This window comes from Choloepus didactylus, chromosome 6 (assembly GCF_015220235.1).
Source record: "Choloepus didactylus isolate mChoDid1 chromosome 6, mChoDid1.pri, whole genome shotgun sequence".
In the NCBI taxonomy this organism is placed as follows: Eukaryota; Metazoa; Chordata; class Mammalia; order Pilosa; family Megalonychidae; genus Choloepus; species Choloepus didactylus.
In genome coordinates this window covers 14,461,761-14,486,923 of record NC_051312.1, presented here as the reverse complement: position 1 = coordinate 14,486,923, position 25,163 = coordinate 14,461,761, and the positions used below count along the sequence as shown (strand labels likewise).

The 25,163-nt window shown below is 57.4% G+C and overlaps 2 protein-coding genes across 3 annotated transcripts; one reads left to right on the top strand and one right to left on the bottom strand.

Annotated features, from left to right (window-relative positions):
* The first annotated feature begins 769 nt into the window (after positions 1-769).
* TMEM132A (transmembrane protein 132A) lies at positions 770-11,194 on the top strand. Of its 2 annotated transcripts, none has more exons than XM_037838392.1 (11): positions 770-1,009; positions 3,444-3,658; positions 3,845-4,063; positions 4,747-5,078; positions 5,273-5,422; positions 6,333-6,528; positions 6,633-6,776; positions 7,872-8,074; positions 8,594-8,867; positions 9,299-9,490; positions 9,894-11,194. In XM_037838392.1, exons 1-11 carry the CDS (start codon positions 910-912, stop codon positions 10,941-10,943), a joined length of 3,075 nt encoding a protein of 1,024 aa, XP_037694320.1. In that variant the 5' UTR covers positions 770-909; the 3' UTR covers positions 10,944-11,194. The 2 variants fall into 2 exon arrangements, with proteins under 2 accessions (XP_037694320.1, XP_037694318.1); XM_037838390.1 differs by having other exon boundaries at positions 6,330-6,528.
* SLC15A3 (solute carrier family 15 member 3) lies at positions 11,117-23,823 on the bottom strand. Its single transcript, XM_037838393.1, has 8 exons — positions 23,211-23,823; positions 19,403-19,692; positions 17,424-17,571; positions 15,371-15,481; positions 14,519-14,687; positions 13,202-13,360; positions 11,913-12,068; positions 11,117-11,424 (listed from the first exon to the last, which is right to left on the bottom strand). The coding sequence occupies exons 1-8, from the start codon at positions 23,739-23,741 to the stop codon at positions 11,270-11,272; spliced, it is 1,719 nt and encodes a 572-aa protein (XP_037694321.1). The 5' UTR covers positions 23,742-23,823; the 3' UTR covers positions 11,117-11,269.
* Positions 23,824-25,163: the final 1,340 nt, after the last annotated feature.

Genomic DNA, 25,163 nt, shown 5'->3' with positions numbered 1-25,163 from the left:
CAGCCAGAAGACTTCCCTGCCCTCCTGCCTCCCCACCAGACTGAGGAGTTCAGTGCCCTCTGGGTTTCACCGATGCTGCACACGGTTCTCAGCTAGGCAGTTGTTTTGTGGAGGGGTAGGTTGGTTTTTTTCTTTATAAGCTCCCAGGGAATGCTAATGCGCAGCCAGATCCCCTGCTCTGGACCTCTCCCAACTCCGCCAAGGCCCTACCAGCCGGCCAGGACCCCTAAGCCAAGCCTTCCCTCAGGAGCAGAGACACCCTCACCCAGCCTCTCACAGGCCTCTCCGTGGGGTGGGGCTGGGCATGGATCTCGGAGCTGCCTGCACCTGGGGCCTTTCCTCCACCAGTGTAGACCAGGGCTTGTCAGGGCAGGCCCAGGTGGTTGTCACCTGGCCCCGTGTTCCTTCCCCCCCACCCACACATCCGGCCCTCCTCTCTCTATGGCTCTGCTCCTTCAGCTCTGTTCCCCTATGTCCCTGAATTCTGGTTCTGATTCAGGAGTCAGATGCCTTTACAGGTGAGCTGCTGGCAGTGGGGTGGAGCAAGGAAGAGGAAGTGGTTTTACCTTCCTCAGCCTGGAGCTTCCAGAGAGGGAGCTGAGCGCCCCGTGTCCCTTCTGGCAGATGTGGGGCAGTCCCACTTGTAGGTCAGTCCCCAGGGAAGTGGCCTCCTTCCCGTCCTGAGGCCCGGGGGACCCTCTGGGGTGCGGGATCCGCCGGGCACTAGGACCCGGCGGGGCTGAGGGGCAGCCCATGTGCTGCGCCTCCTTCCCTCCCACCCGCTCCAGCTCCCGCTCCATTGTCTGGGAGCTGCGGCCGCGGGGCGGGCGGCGGCGGGGACCCAGCCTGGCCGGGCCGAACCGCGGCCACCTGAGCCGCCCGCCTCGTCCCCCCACTCCCGTCGGAAGGATGTGCGCCGGGCTGGCGGGGCGCGCGGCCGCAGCCCCCGGGGGTCCCTGCGGCCCTCGGCTCTTCTTCCTGGTGGCCCTCGCCCTGGATGTCGTGAGAGGTCAGCGGGAGGGGCGGGGGGCGGGGCGGCTGGGCCGGGGCTGGGCCGAGGCCGGGCGGGAGGGATGCTCCCGAGCGGGGAGCCTTCGCTTTCTCGGACTGAGCCCAGAGCGGGGTCGCCGCCAGCGTGCCCCGAGGGCTGGAGGGGTCTTACCCCCGGAGTCCTGCTCCCAGCGGCGTGCCCCTCTTGCTCCCCCCACCTCGCACCACCCGGCTACCCCTTCCGGACCCAGGACCAGCCCAGCCAGGGGGGCTCTTCCTCCCCGCTCCCCACACCTTCTGCCAGCTCCCCCTCCAGCCCGGGGCGTCTAACCCGGCTGTCCCTGGCTTCCCCTGCCCCCGATCCGGATGCACCAGCATGCCCACCTCTGTCCCTAATCTGCCATCCTAGAGCTATACTCCGGAGCCTTCTAGCCCCTGTCCCCCATCGTACCCACTCCCCTCAGGATCGGGGAGCAACCCCTCTGCCTGGGACACCCTCTTCCTACCCTAAGCAGCTCTCTGACCTTGGAGTCTCCAGGGATTGCCCCATCTGGGCCTTCCTGAGCCCCAGTGGGGATCCGCACCACTGGAGGAAGGGGCAGCCACTCCGCCGTGCCCGGAGGCGGGGGTCGGGCTCCCCTTGTATGGGCTGGGGAGGGGGGCTGTAGCCGCAAGGTGGAGGATACCACGGCAGAGGAGTCGGGATAGGGAGGCATCCACACCCCACCCACACCTCCAGAGAGAGCTGAGCCCTGAGCCAGGGGACTCCACGGCAGTCAGACCACAGAGCATCTTATAAGTATCGAGCAAATGGAGTGGGAGGAGGACCGCAGGCCAGGGGCCTCCTCCGGGGAGCAGGAGTCACTCACCTGTTACTCTTGGGGCCAGGCTGGGGGTGGGGGCGTCTCACACACATGCTTCTTGGCCGGGAGGCCCCAGAAGGAGAGTGAAACCATGTCCCCTTCCCCACTCCCAGCCCGGCAGTGGGCTGCTTTCAGCCACCTGCTCCCCTCCCAGGGGCGCCCCGTGGGAGCCCTAATAACCTCTTACATGGAGGGTGGGGGTGGAGGGAAAGCCTTGTCACATCCATTATGCACAGCAGCAATCCCTCCCTCAGACAGCACTCCACAGTTTGCAAAGCCCTGCCCTGTCCATAGTGTCACCAAATGCTCCTGTCCATTCTACAGTGGAGGGAGCCAAGGCTCCAAGTTGTTAAGTGAGTGGCCCAGGCTTCACTGAGTTCTCCAGCTCCTAGGGCGTCCTTTCCAGGGAGGGCTCCCCAAGTTGGGGGATTCCAGGACGAGTAAGACAAGGCCCCGGGTGACAGCCAGGAAGATAACTCTGAGAAGTCAACCGTGAGTGCTGCCAGGGACTCATGGAGGGGTGGACGGGTCATCAAGGAGGGCTTCCTTGAGGAGGAGGCAAGTTTGCTTGCTCTTGGCCCAGGAGGAAGGAGGTACCACAGAGCAGAGAGAGGGGGAGAAGCAGCGTGCAGGGAGCAACGCCCGCAGGGCTCACCGTTACCAGCAGCATGGGGTGGACAGGCAGGGTGGACCGGAGATTAGTGCCTGGAGTCTACTCCCAGCTCCACTCTTCTCCAACTGCGGGACCCTCAGAACCTGATTCATAGAGTTCTGAGGAAAAACTAAACAAGTTCATGCATGTAAAGTGTTTAAAATAGTACCTGGCATATAGTTAGTGTTATAAAATGTGAGGTATTATTATTAGGGCTAGCTAATAGCCAGTCGGTATGAACCAAAAATGGCCTTAGTGGTCATTGGCCCTCCTGGTTGCTGAATTTGTTGACCATCTTCCCGAGTTCATGGCCTTCACCCCACCCCCAGGGCACTCACATGGCTTCACAGACCCCTTCAGCACCAACCCCCCATCCCACTCTTGACCTCCAACACCCAGTAGGATAGGGTGGAAGGGAGCAAGCTGGGGAGGGAGGCACGGGGTTGCCGTGGTGATGACTGTGGTGCCACATCCGGCCAAGGACCAGGGGCAGAGGCAGGGTCTCTACCCCTACAAACTCATCTGGTTGTCTGGGGAGAGCTTTACCCCACAAATACCACCGTGATATGAGAGACAGGTAGGTAGGGGGTCTGAATGGGGAAGGAGGGGACACTGAGAAGGTTCTGGAAGGAGGAAGGCCAGGGGTCTGTGGAAGGGGAAAGAAGGAATGGCCCAGAAGCTGTCATTGAGGTGTCATGGAGCAAGTCCTAGACTCAGATTCAAATCTGGCTCAGTTACATACTAGCTACATGAGAATCTTTGAGCCTCAGTTGCCTCATCAGTGAAATGGGGAGATTCCCCCAACATCACAGGGCATGGGGCATTTACAGCTCCTCCCTTCCTCCACTGCCCACCCCCACTGTGCCCCAGGACGGAGCCTAGCTCAGCCCCTCCGGGCTCTGGAGCTGTCCCCATCCCCACCCGTTCTCCCTCTTCAGTGGGCTGCGAGCAGGGCCTCCTGGAGCCAGTCTACCTGCCTGCAGCCCTGGAGCTCCTGGATGCCCCCGAGCACTTCCGCGTGCAGCAGGTGGGCCGCTACCCACCCGCCAACTCCTCTCTGGGCTCCCGATCTGAGACCTTCCTGCTCCTGCAGCCCTGGCCCTGGGCTCAGCCTCTGCTGCGGGCCTCCTACCCACCCTTCACCACGCAGCAGGTAAGGAGGGGGCACTGGGCACGCCCAGACTAGCAGGTCTGCCCCACGCCCGCCACAGTCCCATTTGCCAGAGGGGGCATCCAAGACGCATGAGGGCCTGGGATTGGAAGGCTGGCACCCCTCTTCCCAGATGCACCCCCCCCACCTTGCCCCCTGCTTTGGCGAGCCTCCCCGTTCTCCCCTCAGGTGGTCCCACCCCGGGTCACTGAACCCCACCAACGGCCAGTCCCATGGGATGTGCGGGCCGTGTCAGTGGAGGCGGCCGTGACCCCGGCAGAGCCCCACGCCCACGTCCTCTTCCACCTCAAAGGGCAAGATTGGCCGCCGGGGCCTGGCAGCTTGCCCTGTGCCCGGCTGTATGCCACACACCCCGCAGGCACCACTCACCGAGCCTGCCGCTTCCAGGTGAGTGGGTGGGCCCCGCTGCTGCTGCTGGGCCCACCAGGGTGGTCCTGGGGCAGAGAGGAAAGGGCTCGCCATTCCTGGGAAGTTTGGGGGCACAGACCACCTGGCTCCATTCCTGCTCCGAGAGCTTTCACAGGGGCCTTGTGCAAGGGTTATTTAGGGCCCCTCAGGGAGTTCGGTCCCTTGTATGTGATTGGGCAAGTGACAATCTCTCTGAGCCTCAGTTTCCTCATCTGTAAAATGGGGCAGTAATTCAATTCCTATCTGGTGTAGGGTTGGAGTAAAGAGTAAGTGAGATGATGCAAGAGTAGCACAAAGTAACATTCAGCAAATGATTGTTACTATTACCTGTATACTGGCTCTCTCTGCTATTTTGGAGTTTGGCACCGAAGTCCGTTGGAGACAGGTATTTCATGGGCTTTGGGATTCTGAGAAGAAGCCTGAGTGACATTCAGGACTGTCCTAGGGCATGCTTAGGTTCAGGCGTGGGGACTGGATCCCTTTGGAATGAGACAGAAGAGCGGCCGGTGCCGTGTTCTGGGGCCCAGACCTGGTTTCAGGTCCCCGCCGCTTTGCTGGGTCACCAGGACATGCGCCGGGCCTGCATGCCACAGACGCCCCCAGCGCTGGGAGTCCCCTCCCTCCCGACTCCCCATGCCAACCAGGGCCATGTGTCTTTGCAGCCGTCCCTCGGCGCCTGCGTGGTGGAGCTGGAGCTCCCCTCGCACTGGTTCTCCCGGGGCTCCACGACGCGGGCCGAGCTGGCCTATACACTGGAGCCCGCGGCCAAGGGCCCTGGGGGCTGTGGCCCTGGTGGCGCGGAGGACCCCGGGGCACAGGCCTTCCCCGTGGGTAGCGTGGAGCTGCGGCCTACAGATCCCCCGCAGCACCAGGAGGTGCCCCTGGATGAGGCCGTGACACTGCGGGTGCCTGACATGCCTGTGCGGCCCGGCCAGCTCTTCAGAGCCACCCTCCTGCTTCGGCACAACTTCACAGCCAGCATCCTGACCCTGCGGTGAGCACCGGGCCCCTGGGCACGGGCCGGGGCATGTCCCTACTCCTCTTGGGGCCCTTTGGCGACAGGAGCCAGGGATGCCAGACAGGAGGCTGGAGCCTTTGGTCTCAGGCCCCTTGTCCTCCCGCTCAGACCCACCCGGTCCACAGTTTAGCACCCACCTTGACAAACTGGGCCTGGGTCCTCTCCCCCAGGATCAAGGTGAAGAAGGGGCTGCACGTGACGGCCGCCCACCCGGCCCAGCCCGCCCTCTGGACCGCCAAGCTGGACCGCTTCAAGGGCTCCAAGCACCACACCACCCTCATCACCTGTCACCGCACTGGGCCTGTGGGGCCGGACAGCAGGTGGGCAGATTTAGGGAGCCCAAGGGCAGGTGGCTGCCACACTGCCTCCATATCCCCATGTGAGCAGGCACAATAACAAACTCAAGGAAGCAGCAGAAGGCAGGGATTTCATTCATTCATTCATTCATTCAGCCACTATTTATCCAGCTCCAGCCACACGGCAGGTATTGTGAGTGTCTGCGAGTCTTATTCCAGGTGATGTCAACCTCTCCTGGCCACCCAGGCTCAGCCCTCACCTCCTCTAACCTCCTCCTGTCACCACCATGTGGACTTTTTTCTCATGGCCATTAATAAAGCCCACATTTCCCTGCAGATCTTCACATTTATAAACGCTTCTTATTTGTGCTCTGGGCCTGGGTCAAGGCCATGGGTCCAAGGTCATGAGCTTTGTCACCCCTGACTGAATTCTGGTTCTGATACTTTGGGGATGAATCGTTCTGGGCAAGCCGGCTAACCCCCCCGCTCCCCCATCCCCCAAGCCTCTGTTTACTCACTTGTAAAATGGAGATAATAATGCATTCTTTAGAGTTTGTGAAAATAAGATGGGATATCAAGTCCCCAGGACATTTCCTGGCACACAGTAAGTGTTAGATCAAAGGAAGTGATGAGGGTTATTATTTAGGGGAGCCAGCGAGTATTCTGGAAAGTGGTTAGGTGATTGCATCGCTCTTGTAGAGGTCAAGAGTGGCTAAGAGCTTGGGCTCTGGAGCCAGGACGCTCGGTTTTAGATCTCAGCCCTGCCACTGTCTTGCTACGTGTGTGACCTTGGGTGAGTGACATAACCTCTGTACCTCGGTTTCCTCATCCATGAAATGGGGACAATCATAATCCCTACCTTGTGAATACATGAAGTGCTTCGGACAGTGCCTGGCATCTAGCAAGCACTCAATTCCTCTCTCCTGGCCAGCAGCCCCCTTGAACTGTCCGAATTCCTCTGGGTGGACTTTGCCGTGGAGAATGGTACTGGCGGGGCCGTGGCGGTCACTCGCCCCGTCACGTGGCAGCTGGAGTACCCAGGCCAGGCCCCCGAGGCAGAGAAGGACAAAATGGTGTGGGAGATCCTGGTGTCGGAGAGGGACATAAGAGCCCTCGTCCCACTGGCCAAGGTAAGGGGGCTCCCACCTCTGCCCAGCCAGGCCAGGCCAGGGGCCCACTCCCAGGGACCTCACGAGCTAAGGGGCCAGGGGCTGAGCTCCTCCTGCACCCACAGGCTGAGGAGCTGGTGAATACAGCGCCGCTGACCGGAGCACCCCGGCATGTCCCCGTGCGCCTAGTCACCGTGGATAGTGGGGGGACCCTGGTGGAGGTGACGGAGCACATCGGCTGCGAGTCAGCCAGCCCACAGGTCCTGCAGGTGAGTGGCTGTGCCAACCCCATGTGAGGATACATTTGTTCGTGCACATGACGCACACACAGCCCGCCTCCTTCCCCATTAAAGTCCCTAAGAGAACAGCATCTTCTCAAAACCAGAAACCTCATGGGGGGAACCCTAGTTGCAATTTCTTTTGTTCCCACCACCTCTCCCCAGAGTCATGGGAGGTAAGGAACTCCAAGGGCCCCAAATTTAGTCACTCTCACATTCATTATTGCACTGGCAAATGAGCTGACAAGGGAGAGTTAAGAGCATGTACTTTGGGATCAGAAGGCTTTAGTTTGAAACCCATCTTCATCATCTACTGGCTGTGTGATTTGGGGCAAGTGTGTTAACCTCTCTGAGCCTCTGTTTCCTAAACTATAAAATGAGAGTATGTCTTAGGGTTCTTTGAAGAATTAAACAAAGACAGTACCCAGCAGACACCGGGAGCTGAAACAATGGCAGTGATTGCTGTTTTAATAATAACGTGATGTAACAATCATATAGTAATAATTGTTATTTTTATTGAAGCCTCATATTGACCGTGAGGTACAAAAGCTCAGGGCAACTTTCTCATTTTTTGAAGTTCCAAGAGGAGAAGCACCGAGCCTGCATTTATATAAATCCTGGCCACCTTACTGGAGGAGGTGTCTTTCCCCACTCGTGGTGGCACTTTGCCCACACATGGTTCTGACCTGAGGGCTCTTGGATGGGACAGTCCCCCTGCCCTGCCCCTCAGCCTCTGCACCAGTGTCGGAGGTCAGCACTAAGGAAGAGCCAAATTTGTGGGTTCAAGCCCCTGCTCTGCCAGGAAGGAAGACTGTTGGAGAAGTATAGCCAGTTTCCCCGTCCCAGCCCTGGGGGAGCTCAAGGTTGGCCTGACCCTCTAGCAGGGAGTAGATTTTGGGCACAGGTGAAATCTTAAAACTCAGGCCAGTGGCTTCACCAATGAGCCCAGCACGACATGTCTTACAGTGAAATACAGGAGTGAACTCTGGCCGTGCCCCTTCCCACGTCTTGGGGTCTGGACTGCCCTCTGTCCACACCTGTCTTCGGTGGCTTAGCCCGCCCCCTGCCCTTTCTCCCTCCCCACAGGTGTCGGAGGCCTGTGACTCCGTGCTCGTGACTGGCAAGGAGAGCCGGGGCGCCCAGGGCGTGCGGGTGGACTTCTGGTGGCGCCGGCTGCGGGCCTCACTGTGGCTGACCGTGTGGGCCCCACTGCTGCCCCTGCACATCGAGCTGACCGACGCCACCCTCGAGCAGATCCGTGGCTGGAAGGTCCCCGGCCCGGCCGAAGGGTGAGTGCAGGCCTCGGCGGCATCGCTCTGGACTGCCAGGGGGGCACAGGAGATGCGGCCACAGACCCCATCTGGGGTCTGAAAAATTGCCCAGTTGCTTGCGGCTCCTTCCTGCCCTTCCCCGCCTGGCCTCTGGCTGCTTGATTAGAAAGTTCCAACCTCCAAACTCCCTCTTTTCTCTATAGCACTTATCACTTCCTAATATGCTGTATAATTTATTGATCAGTTTTGGGTATAGTCTGTCTACCCTGTCCACATGCCTCCTAAGAATGTCAGTTCCCTGAAGGCAGGGTTTATTTGTCTATTCAGTTCATGGCTCTGTCCTCAAATAAATAAATTCAGTATTTCAATAAATACTGAATAAACCAGAACCCGAGGAGGTCTGGAATCCAAGCCACTGGGTGTCTCCCGCCTGGCAGAGGCCCGCGCAGGTTAGGGACTGGCCTGGGGATGGGGTGGGGGCGTGGGTGGGCGGGGCCCGCGCCGACGCCCCGCCCCCGGGTCGCCCCACCCCCGCAGGGCCGCGGAGGCCGAGCCGGCGGCCGAGGAGGTGGAGCGGCGTGCCCGCGGGTGCCGCCTGCAGTACCAGCGCGCCGGCGTGCGCTTCCTCGCCCCCTTCGCGGCCCACCCGCTGGACGGCGGCCGCCGCCTCACCCACCTGCTCGGCCCCGACTGGCTGCTGGACGTGTCCCACCTGGTGGCGCCGCACGCCCGTGTGCAGGACCCGCGCGTGGCCTCGCTGGAGGGCGGCCGCTTCCTGGTGGGTCGGGAGCCCGGCGTCACCTCCATCGAGGTGAGCGAGTCAGGACACCCCCTGAGCAGGGAGTAGGCACCCCCAGAATGCTCACGGGCGGTGCCAAAAGTGCAGGGTGCGTCCGGGGAGGTGTGCAGTCTAGCTGTCAGCAGAGTGGGGTGCCAGGGGTGAACTGGGGGAGGGTGATTGGGTGAGGCTGGAGCAGCTATGTGATAAGGGGTAGCCACTAGGTATGCGGGCCTGGGTGTGGGGCTGGGTTGGGGGTTTGGGATTGGGAACTGTCCCCTAGGTGTGGGATTGGGATCTGGGTACCTATAGGGCATATTGGGGTACAAACAGTGAAGAAGAGGAGCCTGTGAGGACTCCGGGAGCAGAAACCAGATCCCTTTGGGGTGGGTTCTGGGGTCTCACAGAGGGGAAGGGGCTGTCTGTGTACTAGCCCCCCACCTCCAGTTCCCTCCCGCCCTCAGGTGCGCTCCCCACTGTCTGACACCATCCTGGGGGAGCAGGAGCTGGCGGTGACAGATGACAAGGTCTCAGTGACGGAGCTGCGGGTACAGCCGGTGATGGGCGTCTCGCTGGCCCTGAGCCGGGGCACTGCCCACCCCGGGGAGGTCACAGCCACATGTTGGGCCCAGTCAGCCCTCCCCGCCCCAAAGCAGGTGACAGCTGGGAGCCAGGGGGAGAAGGTCACCATCTCTAGGTGGGGGCTTGGGAGGAAGAGGGCCCTGGTACCTTGACCCCTCACCCTAGGGTTTTCAGAATGAGGACTCACTTCCCCTCAAGGTAGTGAGCTCTCTGCAGCTGAAGGGGATCAAGCATTGGCTCGCTGGAGTGTGGCAGTGGGCGGTTGATTAGATGGCTCTGAGGGCCCTCCTGATGACTCAGACCCTGGGGCTGGGTGGCAGGCAGGTGATTGACAGCCCGTCCCCTCTCTCCCTGTGTTTTGTCCCTCCGCCTGTGTCTCTGTTCTCTCTCTGGTCTCTCCATCTCTGTGGGAGTGGTCTCTGTGTGCATGCGTGCGTGCCCCTCGCGTGTCTCTGCCTGTGTCCGTGTGCCCCACAGGAGGTGGCCCTCTCCCTCTGGCTGTCCTTCTCTGACCACACCCTGGCCCCTGCCGAGCTCTACGACCGCCATGACCTAGGATTGTCCGTCTCGGCCGAGGAGCCCAGTGCCGTCCTGCCGGCCGAGGAGCAGGGTGCCCAGCTCGGGGTGGTGGTGGTGAGTGGGGCGGGTGCCGAGGGGCTGCCCCTGTACGTGGCCCTGCACCCGCCCGAGCCCTGCCGCCGGGGCCGCCACCGCGTGCCCCTGGCCTCTGGCACTGCTTGGCTGGGGCTGCCCCCGGCTCCCACCGCGGCCCCCGCCCCCCCCTCCAGCCCTGCCCGGAGCCCCCCGGCCACCGAGGCCAGCCTGGGCGGTGAAAGGCGGTTGGTGGGCAGCGTGGGGGGCAGCGGGGGTGTGAGGGGCAAGTTTGAGCAGGCAGAGGAGGAGGCCCGGAAGGAGGAGGCAGAGGCCAGGCAGGAGGAGGAGGAGGAGGAGGAGGAGGAGATGGTTCCCGCCCCTCAGCGGGTCACCGAGCTAGAGCTGGGCATGTACGCCCTGCTGGGCATCTTCTGTCTGGCCATCCTCATCTTCCTGGTCAACGGCGTGGTCTTCGTGCTGCGCTACCAGCGCAAGGAGCCCCCCGACAGCGCCGCTGACCCCGCCTCCCCCCAGCCCCACAACTGGGTCTGGCTGGGCACCGATCAGGAGGAACTGAGCCGCCAGCTGGACCAGCGGCCACCCGGCCCGGCCAAGGGGGAGGGGGGCTGCCCCTGCGAGAGCGGGGGTGGAGGGGAGGCCCCGGCCCCGGCCCCCAGCCCGGCGGGGGGCACCGCCAGCTCCTCCAGCACCCCGGCTCGTAAGGAAGCCGGGGGGCGGCGGAAGCGCGTGGAGTTCGTGACGTTCGCACCAGCGCCCCCGGCCCAGCTGCCCGAGGAGCCCGTAGGGGCCCCGGCCGTGCAGTCCATCCTGGTGGCGGGCGAGGAGGACATCCGCTGGGTGTGTGAGGACATGGGGCTGAAGGACCCCGAGGAGCTGCGCAGCTACATGGAGAGGATCCGGGGCAGCTCCTGACCCAGCGTCGTGGGCCACCGGCCTGGGCAGTGGGGGTTTGGGGGGGTCCTACCGAGCCTCCCGCTCATGCTCTGGTGCTTGCGGATCCACGTCCACCGCCCGGTCCCCCTGCAAGGACTCCCACCCAGGACCACCCTCCCCCACGCCCCCCACCCCCATGTCCTGGACCATGGTCGTGAGGAAGAGCTCGTGCCCCTTATTTATGGGAATCGTTTCATCCCGATGTTGGGTACAGAATAAACTGGGAAGGAAACCACAGCCGGGACTGCTGCTGTCTGTGTCCGGGGGAGGAGGAGGGAGGCAAAAGGTGAGGCGTGGGTGGCATGTCAGCCCCTGTCCCTGCTGGGACCGTTTTGGGAGGCCAGGGCCTGTGCTGCCCGCTCGTAGCGGCCAGCGATCCAGACAAACAGGAGGCCCGCGCCGGCCTGAATGCCAGCCAGCAGGAAGAAGTAGAGGTCCATCCGGCAATTGTTGATGTTCCCTGGAGTAAGGAGGATTGGTGTCTGGGTCAGGGTAGGGCTCTCCTGCCGTGCACCCTCGGCCAGACCTGGGGCCCCGGGGCTGGGAGCTGAGGCAGTGTGGGAAGTGGTGAGATTTGAAGACCCTGGGCAGATACTCCTCTGGCTCCCCTGGGTGGCTCCCAAGGTGTCTACCTTTAGCTAGCTTTTGTTCAGAGTCTTCTGGAAACACAAGTACCACAGGGAGAGGTGACCTCAGCCAGAATGACAGTTTCAGAGGCAGGAAGGAGGCCTGGAGGCCCAGTGAGTTCAATGGCTCCGTTTTGGCAGATGGGGAAACTGAGGCCCGAGGCTTGGAGCCCATGCCACGGGTAAGTGGCTTGGGTGGGAACCATGTTCTCTTGAGCCCAGCTGCTACTTCGAGCTGCCTAGGGTCAGCTTAGCAGGCACCCCTTCCTTTCCAGGCCCCCCTCCACCTGCATCCCACTCCCGGGGGGGGCCCTCCACTCACCGAAGTCTTCGGGGCAGTGCATCCAGCCCCCGGGCAGGGACAGAAGGGCCACCAGGCTAGAGCCCAACAGCGAGCCCACCCCCGACAGGCAGAAGAAGATGCCCACGATGGCGCCCTGCATGGAGCGGGGGGCCGCTGAGTAGGCGAACTCCAGGCCTGCAGAGAGGGAGGGAGGACCCGGCTGTCCCCACGCACCGGCACCCCTGCCTCTGCCCTGCTCCCCTCCTGGCTGAACTCCTCCACCTGGGTGCTCCACACAACGTCCACAGAGCTCGCACGTCTCCCCTCTGTCCCTCCTCCCGGGTTTCCCATTTCAGTGACTGCACCCCCAATATGGCACCATCTTCACCCTCTCCCTCTCTGCCCACTTTCAGTGTCAGCACCAAATCATTTTGATTCGACTCCAGAAGCCTCTTCTACATTTATGACCTTCTCTCTGATCCCGTCACCCCAGGCCAAACCCCCAGCTCAGTCATTTCCTGCCAAGCCCTTGCAAATACCCCTCCCATTCTCCTCCTCACCCAGCTAGGTGGGTCCATCTAAAACATCTCTGATGGGGTCAGCTCACCTGTGGCTCTCCGGCCCATCCCCCACTCCCCAGCAGGCCTCCCTCCGGCCACCAAATGCACCGTCCCTCCTCTGAGTCTTTATTCCTGCTGTTCGCCAGCCTGTAAGCCCCTTCCCCCCACCTGCTGGGTTTCTGCCTCTGAAACCCACCTCACATGCCCCCTCCTCTCCTTACCCCAAGGCTCCCACCAGCCTCTAGTCCCTTCCACCCCACTGCATAATTGTTTGCGTGACTAGCTGGAGCTACTTTGCTGATGGAAGAGCTGGTCCCAGCCCTGCAGCTCTAGCACATAGCTCAGCAGGGGAGGAGATGGGAGAAAACAGAAATGCAACATTAAGGCAGGGTTCTGTGTGCTGCTGCTGCAGCAGAGGGACAGAGGGATGAGCAGAGGGGAGGGGAGGGAGCAACCCCATCCATCCCGAGGCATGTCGACTCAGAATGGAGCGGTAGGTTGGAGTTTTTCAATCTAGGCCGAGGAAACAGCAACTGCACAGACACATTGTCATTCTCCTCCAAATCTCCAGGGCCTAGCACAAGGCCTGGCACATCCAGGAGCTAATAAATCCCTGCTGGTTGCCCACAGCCGGCTCAGAAAGCAGTGCCTCTCTCCTTGCCGGTGAGCCCTCGGAAGGCCATGCCCCTGGGACTCCTGACTTCGAGGCATTGCAGAGCCCCGTTCGTCGCTAGTGTGATGTGAGGGCAGGGAAGGGATCCAGAGTACCTGGGATACTGGCAAAAATCTCACTGATCCCGATGAGCAGGTACTGAGGAATCTGCCACGAGATGGACAGGGGTGCCGCATAGTACACGTCCCTTCCAATCTGCTGGGACACAGTCTTGTTTTGGTGGATGTAGTGTAGACGCTCCATCTCCAGGACACCTGGTGAAGGACCAGGGAGGGGCTACAGCCAGGTCCACCCCAGGCAGCTCAGCCCACAGCAGAGCTTGGCATGTGGTGCATGCTCGCCAAGTACTCAATAAATGACTGAACATCAAATAAGGAAAGAACACAGGCCTGGGAGGATCCAGATGAGTTCCAAGTCTTTCCTTTTTGCCTTGGCTGCCAGGAAGCTCAGAGCTAGGCTTTGTGCTCAACTATTGCAGTAGTGTCTCTGGCTTTCAAGTTTCAACTATTTTGATCTCCATCCCCTTCACTGCTTGGGATACAGCTGTGTCTAGTGAAACAGATACTAGACATGAAGTTAGGGAACTTGCGTTCCAATCCTGGCTCTACCATTAGCCACCTGTGTGACCTTAGGCAAATCACTGAACCTCTCTGAGACCCAACTCCCTTATCCAAGAAGCAGGAATAAAAATGCCAGGATTATTGTGAAGATGAAATAGGCCAAAAGGCATTAAAACTCATAGCTGAAAATGAATCTCATTTGGTTTTCATCCTTTCAACACAATCTGAAAGGAGCTTTAATTTCTCCAGTTCCTACTTGTGATGCAGGTATGTGGCTGAGTTCTTTACAGACTTTAAAGACCCCTGCTTGACCACACTGTGGGAGGGTCAGGGCCCGAGCCCAGAGTCTGAATGAATTACCAGCCCCATTTCAAAGAGGAGGCTCAGAGGAATTAAGTAACTTCGGGGTCCTGAAGTTATTAAGCAAAAAAGGGCTCAGGTGTGTGTGAAAGCATGACAGTCTTCTTTACCTGAGCCCTTTTTAATAAGTGTCTTCAAATCCTTTTGAAACGGAAGAAGGGAGAGAATAAATAATCAATACTTTAAAAAAAAAAAAAAAGCCCCTTTTCCATTGAGTGGCTGCATGTCTTTGGAAAATCCATTCATTCAGCACATTCATTGAATGCCTGCAGGCTCTGGGGATAGAACAGCAAATGAAAAAGATAAAAAAATCCCTGTCTTCAAGGAGCGTACATCGCAAGCCAAGAGCGACACCCACTGGTGGAAGGTGTACTTGGCGCAGACCCCTGGCCTGTCCCCCCCCCACCCCAAAAAGATAAAATCCAGCCCCCACCCCCAGACCAGACCAACCTCTCCACGTCCCCCCAGGCCCCTCCACTCAGGCCCACCTACCTGCCACAATGACGGAGGTAAAACCAAAGAACATCCCCAGCGCCATCTTCTGCAGAGCTGAGGGAAGCAGCTTGCGCCGCACCAGGAAAGGGTCAATCAAGTGATCCTTCAGGGGGACCAGGAGCAGAACCACCACCACGTTGGCCAGGAGCAGCCAGGCTTCCGGGATCTGGGCAGGAGGGAGCCAAGAGAGGCAGGCTGGTCAAGTGCAGGGAGCTCTGGGCTGGAGCCAGGAGACCAAGGCTGCAGTCTGTCCCTAGGTGACCCTGGTCAGCCCCTTCCTCTCTCCGGAACTCAGACCCCTTGGCTGTGTAATTAGGGGGTGGGAGATAAGGATGGCAGATAGGTTCCTCGTGCATTCTAACTGCCATTGATTGGTAGTGGCTGTGTGGAACGTTCATGGGCTCAGCATGAATGTCACGATTGATTAGTGATGTCTGCCATGGGCAAGGAAGGGGGGTATAGTGGCACACATGTCATTTATCTGCCAATTCTGAAGATCTCTGATTTCACGAGTCTCTAAGATGCCAAGGAACTGGTTTGGAAAATCCTGATGAAAGGCAAAGATTTGGGAATCCAGGGGTCCTAGAGAGGGAGGGAAAGGGGTGGAGTGGAATAGGTACCTGACCATGCCTGATCTGAGGGCTGGGTGCAAATTGGGCAGTGAGGCCTGTTTCAGAGCAGTGGAGGGTAGAAAGGAAACTGGCCTGTGTTCTTTCAAACAGGTGGGCATCTTCGCAGATGCCTGGGCTCAAATTTGCCCACCCTGCAGGTGCCCTTCCTGTATCCTGAGGACACCCTGTAGCTGGGGGAAGAGGGAACTGGGGGCTGAACATACACTTTCTCTCTCACCGTGTAGTTGCTGCCCTGGTTGCTGAGAGCCACGGAGCCATTGGTAGGGCTGGCGGGGAAAATGTTCGGGATGTGGAGGTGAAGACCCTGCAGGACGTACGTAGACTGCATCTGCCAGGAGAGGTGGAGGTGAGCTGGAACAGAGCTGGCTGCCTCGCCTCCAGTCCCAGGAGGCTCCCAGGCTGGCACTCCACAGCCACACTGCAGGGCACAGGGCAGCTGCCCCTCTCTCCCAGCCTCTGGGGAAAAGCAACCTCCCACTCTCCTTCATCCTCAGGCTCGGGCAGGGGAGCTTCTCCCTTCTGCTCCCAGCCCTTACTGCAGAGCAGGGGTGGAGGGGGTCCTGGCGAGCACAGCTGAGTCTGACTCATCTTTGTGCCTCCAGAGCCTGGCATGGAGCAGACAGAAATAAATGTTTGTTGAAATGAGGAAGCTGATGGCTGTCCCCACAGGGAGTTCTCATCTGACACTGAGGCCAAGCTGAGACAGGCTGACACAGGCAGGAGCTGCATAGACACGGGCTGTCGAATGGCTGTGGACACGGCTGCGGGAGCAGGTGCCACATGGCCCCCTGCCAGGCAGGTAGCACCCCTTTCGTGGCTAGATCATGGGGTGGGGGGCAATCCAGGCAGAGGGCACTTGATCACTCAGGGCAGCAGCCATTTTCCAAGCGGCATGGAAGCATGTCGATATTCTGACAACCGAGGGGACACCTCCCCGCCCCCGGCCTCTGTCCCATCACCAAGGTGCTCTATCGCTGAACCACCCCCAGGTAGCAGGCTGGCCCCACGGGACCCCTGTCTCCTGCAGCTCCAACTGAGATTCCTAAAAAGGGGGTGTGGGAGGCAAGGAGCTTATGGTCTGGAGCTGGGGTGAGCTTCCTGACACACACACGTAAACACACACACAAATGTAAACACACAAATATACTCGTAGAAACAGATACAAATACATACACGTAAAGACACACAAAGACATACAAAGTCATACACACAAATATACACACAGACAGAAGCAAACACAAATAAATATACACATAAGCACACATACACAAACATAAACATATACACAAACACACAAACATGCAAACACTCACAAAGACACACAATCACACACAGACACAAATACAGAAGCACACAGACACACAAATACACACAAACACATACAAGCATAGATACATACAAACATACACACACATAAACACGACATACAAACATAAACACAAATACACATACAACTGTAAACACACAAATACACAATACAAACACAAATACATACACACATAAGCACACATATACAGACACATACACACAACATGCAAATAAACATGCAAACACACAAAGACACACAAATACATATACATAGAACCATATATACAAACAAACAGCACACACACATACACACAAACGTAAACACACATACAAACACACAAACATAAACACACCCACACAAACACACCGCACACCTCCAGCCTTCCCCTTGGGAAGCGATACTGTTACAAACCTGGCTGAGTATCGGTGTTATCAGGGAAGGTAATTAAACCTGAGACTCCCAGGCCTTCCCCCAGCAACTCTGATTCAGTTATCTGGGCTCCACAGGTATCTGTGAGGCACAGACAGGTGGGGGACCCACTGCTGTAAAGTACTCAATGCACTGAGCTTGCCCCTACCCTGCTGGGGGGGCCTCGGGCAACCGACACACCTTCTCTGGGCCTCAGATGCCGAATCAGAGAATCTGAGCACTTTAGCGCTGGGAGAGCCCCTAGCCCGAGCCACCTGTTTCTCCCAGGAAAGCTGAGTGATTTACTCAAGAAGTGATTTACTCAAGGAGCCGGGTCTCAGGCCCATCTCTGGGACGTCTCTGGCTTCACCTCCCACCTCTCCCTGTCAAGGGAGTTTAATTATTGGGCCCAGCTCTGTGCCAGCTGCTCCCTAGCAGCCATTCATGCTGTTCCTGCCCTTCCCATCCCCTCCCTAGGTCCCAGGCTTGTCCGATGAGAGCTGAGCCTGGTGAGAAGAGTGGAGAGCCAGGATTAAAGGGCAGAGAGGCTCACCTGGAAGTACACCATCCAGTAGGGGACCAGGGTCACCATGACGGGCAAGACCTTCACCAGCACCTGGAAGTTGGCAACATCCTCTTGGGGGGAAGCACCAGACCCGGGAGACCTCTGGTCAGGCAACAGGTGGGCGTCTTGAGGGTCTCTGTGGGGTCGTGGAGGCAGCAGACAAGACTATGGCTCTCATCGCCACCATGTTCGCCTTCACCACGATCCCCTGACATCACCAGGATGACAACCGTCATCTCTGAAATCGCCACCCTCATCTCCTCCATGCCTCTGTTAGCATCACTTTGCCATCAGCACCACCGTCATCCGTGCCAGCATCCTGACTGTCATCACTGTTACAGCCTCCTACCATTGTCCCGGTCGCCCAGAGCCATCCATGAAGATCACTGTCATTTCTGTTGGTGGCGGCACCACCACTGTCAATGTTATCCCTTCGCTATCATCTTTGAAACAAGGGTCTCCAATTAAGACCCATTCCACCCTAGAGCTGTGGCTGTGGCAAGCATGGCCTTGGGGCATTTTATAGGCTCATGGCATCAGACTGCCATGGGAACCAGAGAAGTCCCACTCCCAGCCTGCCTTGGAGAGAGGGGCTGTCACAGATTCCTAAGGCCCAAATTCCCCAGCCCGACACCACCAAGCTCCCCCTCCTCAACAGTCAACATGATAAGTAGCTAAGGTGTGGAGGTACGGGTGCAGGGAACATTATCAGGGGACTGGCTACATCAACTGCTGCTTCAACCTCTGCCCTTTGCCCTTTGCCCTTTGTCCTGAGAGGTATCTGCTCCCTCCTTGTCCAAGAGCCTGGTTTCATCCTTGGGGATGGCAGAAGGGCTGATACCAGCATGGTAGTCTCCAAAGACAGCTGCCGTCAGTTCCTCCCTATCCAGTGTGTGCTGCCACTCCTCCATCAACAGGCAGAGTTTATCCCCCTCCCCGGATTCTGGGCTGGCCTTGTGGCTGCTTTGAAACCACAGAAGGTGGCAGAAGTGATGCTCTGGGATTTCCTAACCCAACCCTGAGGAGGACTGACAGCTTCCACCTCCTTCCCTTCCGAACATTCACTCTTGGAACACACCCTCTTGCAACCCAGATACCAAGCTGTGAGAAGCTCAAGCTGCATGGCGAGGCCACATGAAGAGAACCAGGGTGCTCCAGTGGACAACCCTAGCTGAGCTCCCAGCCAACCTCTTGGATGTTCCAGTCATTCAAGCCCCCAAATAACTGCAGCCCCAAATGGCATGATAACGTGCAGAAAAACCGCCCGGCTGAGCCCTGTCACCCACAGAATTGTGAGAGTTAATAAAAACAATGTATAAACCACAAAGATTTGTCAGGCAGCAAGAGATAATTAAAACAACCAGGCTCCTTGGAACCCGAGAGCTATCCTCACAAACACTATGGCAATATACGAGATTGGGGTAAAGACATGTTCTTCTGTTTTTCCATCTAGGCCCTGTTGGCAGGCGCTGTCACTGGTTCCAAGGTGTAGCTAGCTCCACCGATAGCATAAGGAGTCAATGAACTGGGAAGGAGAGAGACTAAAGGAAGTTACCCAGCATATGCAAGGCTATACAGAACCTTTTTGCCCTGGATGTCAGTGAGCGGGGAAGGGAGCAGAAGTTTGCCTGATTTCTTAGACTTTCTTAGACTTTCTATACTTAATATCAAGATAGTGTAAAATGATTCATGTTATATCCCAGCAACCTTCACTAGTAACATCATCTCCAGCATCATCATCTCTACTGACACTGTCATCACCATTATCAGTTTCATCTTCCTTCTATCTCCATCACCAATGCCAAGACCATCACCATCTACAGATAGGCCAATACTAATAACACTGCCACCACCATCACCTTGACCTCCCTCACCATCCTCAGTTGCCGTGGGCAATGCCAGCCTGCTGGAGAGAGGTCAGAGCAAAGGGCTGAACCAGAGCACCCCCAGTCTGGACCATGCCTCACCTGGCAGAGCACGGGCACCAAAGCCGGGGGCAGTAGTTTCGGAATGTGAGCTTCAGCATGGAGGACACTTGGCTGCCCGTGGGGGGCTTGGTGATGAAGATGGGGGTGGCGAAGAGGAAGACGAAGAACGCCAGGCCAAGGCAGCCCACGGGGATGCTGTAGCCCACCAGGAAGTTGATGTTCTGCTGGATAAAGGCCACCACCAGCAGCGAGAGCACAGCACCCACATTGATGCTCCAATAAAACCAGTTGAAGAAGCGGCGGGTGGCATCGCGGCCAAGAACCATCACCTGTCGGGTGGGGGTGAGAGTGAGGGCCAAGGCGTGCTCTCTGTGTCTGCACCCCCTCTCTCCCACAGAGATGCCTCTTGGTCAGTGTGAGGGCATTCGAGCACTTTTCTGGCCTCTGATCACTAAATAGATGCTTGACAAATATTTGTTGAGTGAATGACTAAACCTTTGTCTTGGCAGTCACTGGTTAACGATCAGGACATTTTGGCACAGCTGTTTTTTCATCCCCATGACACATACTGCTTTTTCATTGTCACCAAGTACTGCACCCAACAGATGTTTCCGATGTCACTTTGTTCGTTTCTGGTTGATTTATTCCTTTGTCTTGGATGGAGCAACCTAGAGTATGCATTAGTTTTTATAAGCAGAAAAAAAGCCAATAAAGATCTCAGTTCTGTTCCACATTATTAAATATGAGCTATGCATATTACTGAAAGCATGGTTAGAAATCGGATTGCGAAGCTGCAGAATGTTCTATTATGGCCCCTCTCTTCCCCCAACTTGCCTCCCTATGATATACATCCAATCAGACAAGGTTGGCATAATCAGGGGAAGCAGAGGTTGTCCCAGACACAGCCCCCCGAGCAGGTTCTGGCCTGGGGGAAAAAATGCCAGGCTCGCCCCAGCAAGGGCAGATGGGCTGAAAATCTTTACCCCGGATTTGGATCGATCTGCAACAGGCAGGCCTCAGGGCTCAGGCGCCCTCCCAGTCTGCTGGCTCAGATCAGCCGCACTGGCAGCTCCCACCTCTCCCAGGCCCTAGCCCCGGATTCCGACTCAGCAGGTCTGGGACAGGGCCCAGGCATCTGCATTTCTACAAAGCATCGAGGACTGGGAGCCACGTCACTAGATAAATGATTCTCTACATTGTTAAACCATTCCCCCTTTTAATAAACTCCAAAATCTCAGAATCCTCTATTGTCCTTCATCCAGAGATATATATTTCCACTAGCTGAGAAGATTTTGTCAAACTTTATTTTCTGGAGCTGCATTGTGGAAAAGACAGGTAATCTGTTCCTTTCCCAAACTTAAAATTATTATCCAAATAGATGCTTTTAAAACTGCATTCCCTTGAAGATTCCTCTTGGTGATGGAGAGTGGGGGGGATGGAAGGGTACATATCCACCCCTGCTCTAGATATTCAAGCCAAAAATTGAATACGTTCCATTATGAACAGCCACTTCCCTTTATTAATTGGGAGTAAATAAGTATGACAATTGTAACTCAAAGGGGAAGATCAGGAAGCCCGTGCAGGAAATAAATGAGTTCTCCCAGAATGAGCAGACACTTTCTCCAGAATCATGGATTGCCCTTTTTGAAATCACCAAGTGTGCAAAACACATGGCTCCTGGGTGTATACGTGCCAGATGGTGCTACTCCCTCCCACCCCACAGCCCCACCTGACTGTCCCCCCTGAATGTCTGAAGAGCCCCCTCACTGCTCTGGTGCACCCACTCTTGGTTCCTCCATCCGCTCTCTACACTGTAGCCAGAGCCATTTTTTCAGAACTCAAACCCAGTGACGTCCGTCCCCACTGCAAACCACTGCAGTGATTCTTCACCGTCCTGGGAGCCAGGTCCAGACTCCATAAGGCAGCCTTCAAGCCTGGGCACACCCCATCCCGCCCCCCACCCCGGAGCCTTTGTTCAGGAATTGAGAGGGTGCAGGAGGTTTCGTCCCTGTCGATGCTGCGGGAGACAAGTCCTGCCACCAGGGGGAGAAAGAAGCAGGGGCCACTGGACGGCCTCTGGAGGTCAACAGAGTCAAGGGCACAGGGCAAGGGCACCTGGGGTGGAGTGGGATGTCAACGCAAGAGTAGCATTATGGCAGGGGCTGGGGGACTCCTGAACTGCATAAATCCAGGGGCAAGCCAGAAATGAACAGGGCTGCCCCAGGGGCAGCGAGTCCCCATCATCAGAGGAATCCCAAACAGGCTGGACGAGTGATTCCCAGGCAAGGACAGTGCAAACTGGGCTGTGTTGCTGGCTTGATGAAATAATTCCTTTAAAAGTGTCCTCTTTGTGATCATAATATAGGCAATTTAAGAACATTTGAAAAACAGAGACAAATTCGGGGGGGGGGGGCGGGGAAGTACTGTCAGTCCAGTGGCCCAATCAAACTTCTATTAAAAATGTTTTTTGGTTTTTTTTTTTTTTCAGTTTTCCCCTCTAACTGATACCTGATCTTTTCACCCAGTTTTAATCATCCCATTTGTGCTGTTCTGCATCCTGCTTTTGTTTGTTAACGTCTGACTTGGTTGTTTCATTATTACGTAGCCCTTGTAGCATATTTTAAATGATCGTCCCTAAATATAGCCCTGCCGTTCATTCATTCAGCAAATACTGCTTGGGTTCTGTCCTAGGGGGTACAGAGGGAGGCTCCAAGATAAAGATATTTGCCCAAATGCCCCCCCTCACTAATGAATGGCAGAGCTGGGAGGAGAAGGGGTCCTTCCCTAGCTCCCTAGATTCCTGTAACACATAAAGATAGGGCTCGGGGGGCCTGGAGCTTGGCCACAGGGAACCCCACTTCTTGACTTGCTCACTATGGGATCTTGGACATGTCGATCAACGTCAGTGAAACTTTAGTCTCCTAATCTGTAAAATGGACACAATAATACTACCTACTCCACAGGTAGTTAAAAGGATTAACTGAGTTAAGCTGCTTGTGCTAGTTTGGAGCTGTTATGTACCCCAGAAAAGTCATGTTCCTTTAATCCATTCTTGTAGCAGCAGACCTATTATGGGTCAGACCTTTTGATTCGGTTGTTTCCATAGAGATGTGACCCCACCCATTCAAGGTGGGTCTTAATCCCCTTGCTGGAGGATAAAAGAAGAAACCTAGAGCAGAGAGAGACATTTTGGAGAGACATTTTGGAGACAACCATTGAAACCAGAACCAGGAGAGAAGCTAAGAGATGAAATCCAGAGTTTGCTCCAGAGAAGCTAAGAGAGGACCCCCAGACACTTAGAGAGAAAACACCCCGGGGAGAAACAAGAAGGACCCACAGAAACTGAGGGCCATTTTGAAACCAGGGCCCGGGAGAGAAGGACCAGCAGACGTTGCCATGCGCCTTCCCACGTGACAGAGAGAGGAACCCCGGATGCCAGCAGCCTTTCCTCAAGAAGTTACCTTCCTCTTGATGCCTTAATTTGGACATTTTCATGGCCTTAGAACTGTAACGTGTAACTTAATCCCATTGCTAAAAGCCAACCCATTTCTGGTATATTGCATTCCAGCAGCTTTAGCAAACCTAAACACCTGGGAAAGTGCTCTAGGGCCTGGCACATAGCTCCAAGGAGACCAGCTATGGTTACAACTGCCATTGCCATCACTGTTGTTGTCAGGTCCAGCACCCCACCCCTCACCCCACCCCTGACCTTACAATTAAGGAAACTGGGTACAGAGAGGGGAAGTGTTTCGCCCGAGGTCACGCTGGAAGTCAGGCCCCACGTCCTTTGCTCTCTCCCTCCCCAGTCCGGTTGGGCCAGCCCTCCTGTCACCCACCTGCCACCCACCTGGTCGGCGCCGAAGGAGGTGAGGTTGGTCCTGACGGAGCTGGCGGCCAGGGCGAGCAGCAGCAGCCCCACGTAGAGGGTGGGCGCGCAGTAGGGGCTGGGCGAGGCGCGCGGGCAGGGGGTCTTGGAGCAGCTGGGCGCCAGCGGCAACTCGGGCATCTCGCCGCAGAAGGAGCGGCGGCCGTCGGGGAAGGCGGTGGCGGGCAGCAGGCTGGAGGCCGCCAGGTAGAGCAGCAGGCTGAGCGCCACGGCGCGGAAGCGGCCCAGGTACACGTCGGCCAGCCAGCCGCCCAGGGGCGCCAGCAGGTAGGAGGCGCCCAGGAAGACGAGCGCGGCCCGCGACGCCTGCTCCCCGGCCCAGTGGAAGTTGGCGCCGTTCAGGTAGAGCACGAGGTTGGCGGCCACGCCGAAGAAGGCGGCGCGCTCCAGCATCTCCACCAGCAGCACCGCGGCGCCCGCCGCCCGCCGCCACCTCCACCGCCGGGGGCCCGGCGGCCCGCGCGCCAGCAGCGGCCTGCGCTCCACGGGCATCGTGGGCTCGCTGCCCTGCACCCCGGCCTTCTCTTCCCTTTTATCCCCTCTCCCTTTCTTTCTCTCCCCCTGGAGTCCCTCTGCGCACTCCCCAGATGCCAGGCCGCCTCCCTGATTCTCAATTCTCTCTCCTCTCCCTTCCTCCCATCCCTAACTTTTCCTTCCCCCTTCCTCACTGTTTCTTCCCCTCCTCTCCCCTGTCCTTCGTCCTCCCCCTCTTTGACGCCCTCTGCCCTTCCCCCTCCTCTTTAGCTGATCTCCAGGCTTGGTTGCCTTTTCTTAACTGTTGGCCCCTCTCCCGTGGCACCTGCCCGCCCTCCTGCCCCTCTCCCCACCTCTGCCCCCACACCCCTTCTCCCTCTACCCCCACTCCTCCACCTCCTCCCTGCTCTGACTGCTTCCCCCACAGTTCAGCCTGTCCCTTTCCCTGCTTCTTGAGAAACTTGGTGAATCCTGGCTTCCCCTTTCTCTAGCTTGCGGCCAGCCTGCCTGCGTCACATGGTGCTACGGGGTGTTTAGGAGAAGTGAAAGTCTGGGTCACAAGGCCCCTGCCTGCCCCCAAATTCCTTTCCTCTACTCCCCTACCCCCTCCTCTGCTAGCCTTCCTGGAGGCTGGAGGAATATTTTCCATCTTTCACTTTCATTTCTCTCCTGCATCCCACTCTGCTGCATGCTCTTCCAAGCCAGATCCAGCACAAGAATGATAGACCCAGAAAGGTCCAGAAAGAGCATCATTTGGTCTCACCTGCCCATTTCGTAGTTGCAGAGACTGAGGCTCAGCAGGGTTGGGGGTGTTTGGAGGTGACTGGTTCATGGGAGCAGGCTCAGGGGTAAATTACTGCCCTGGCTCCTGGGTGACGGGGGGAAGTTCTCAGACTGCAATTCATGTTGTGCAAATGCTACTGTGAGGAAGGAAGTGGGGGCACCTACGAGAAGCCTGTGGCACCACAGAGGGCCCACAAGTGAGTTGAGATTGAGAGGGACGCTGAACTCAGATTAAATCACAGCCGTGCCTCAGCACACCCCTGCTGAGAACTCACCAATGCGCATTAAGGGCCATCTCTCACCCCGACCTCGAAATGGGATCCAGCCCCTACCCTCCCCCACCCTGTCTGAGCCCAGGTTCACGCAAGCCCAGCCTCACACGCCTTCTTTCTAGTCCCCTGCCTTGCACCGTTCCCTCCTCCATTTAGTCTCTCCTCTGTGGCTCCCTCATCATCCTATCTAAGTAGTTGTCTCCTGGATTCTCTCTCACACTGTGTCCTGCTTTCATCTCTTCAGAGCACCTCATGCTTGTTCACCTGTGGGTTTCTTGTCTCCCTCAGTTGTACAGGAGCTCCATCAGGTCAAGGACCTTGCCTGACTTATCCCTGTTTTATCACCCCGTGACCGGATAACTGGAAAGAGTGTCCCAAAGCTAGA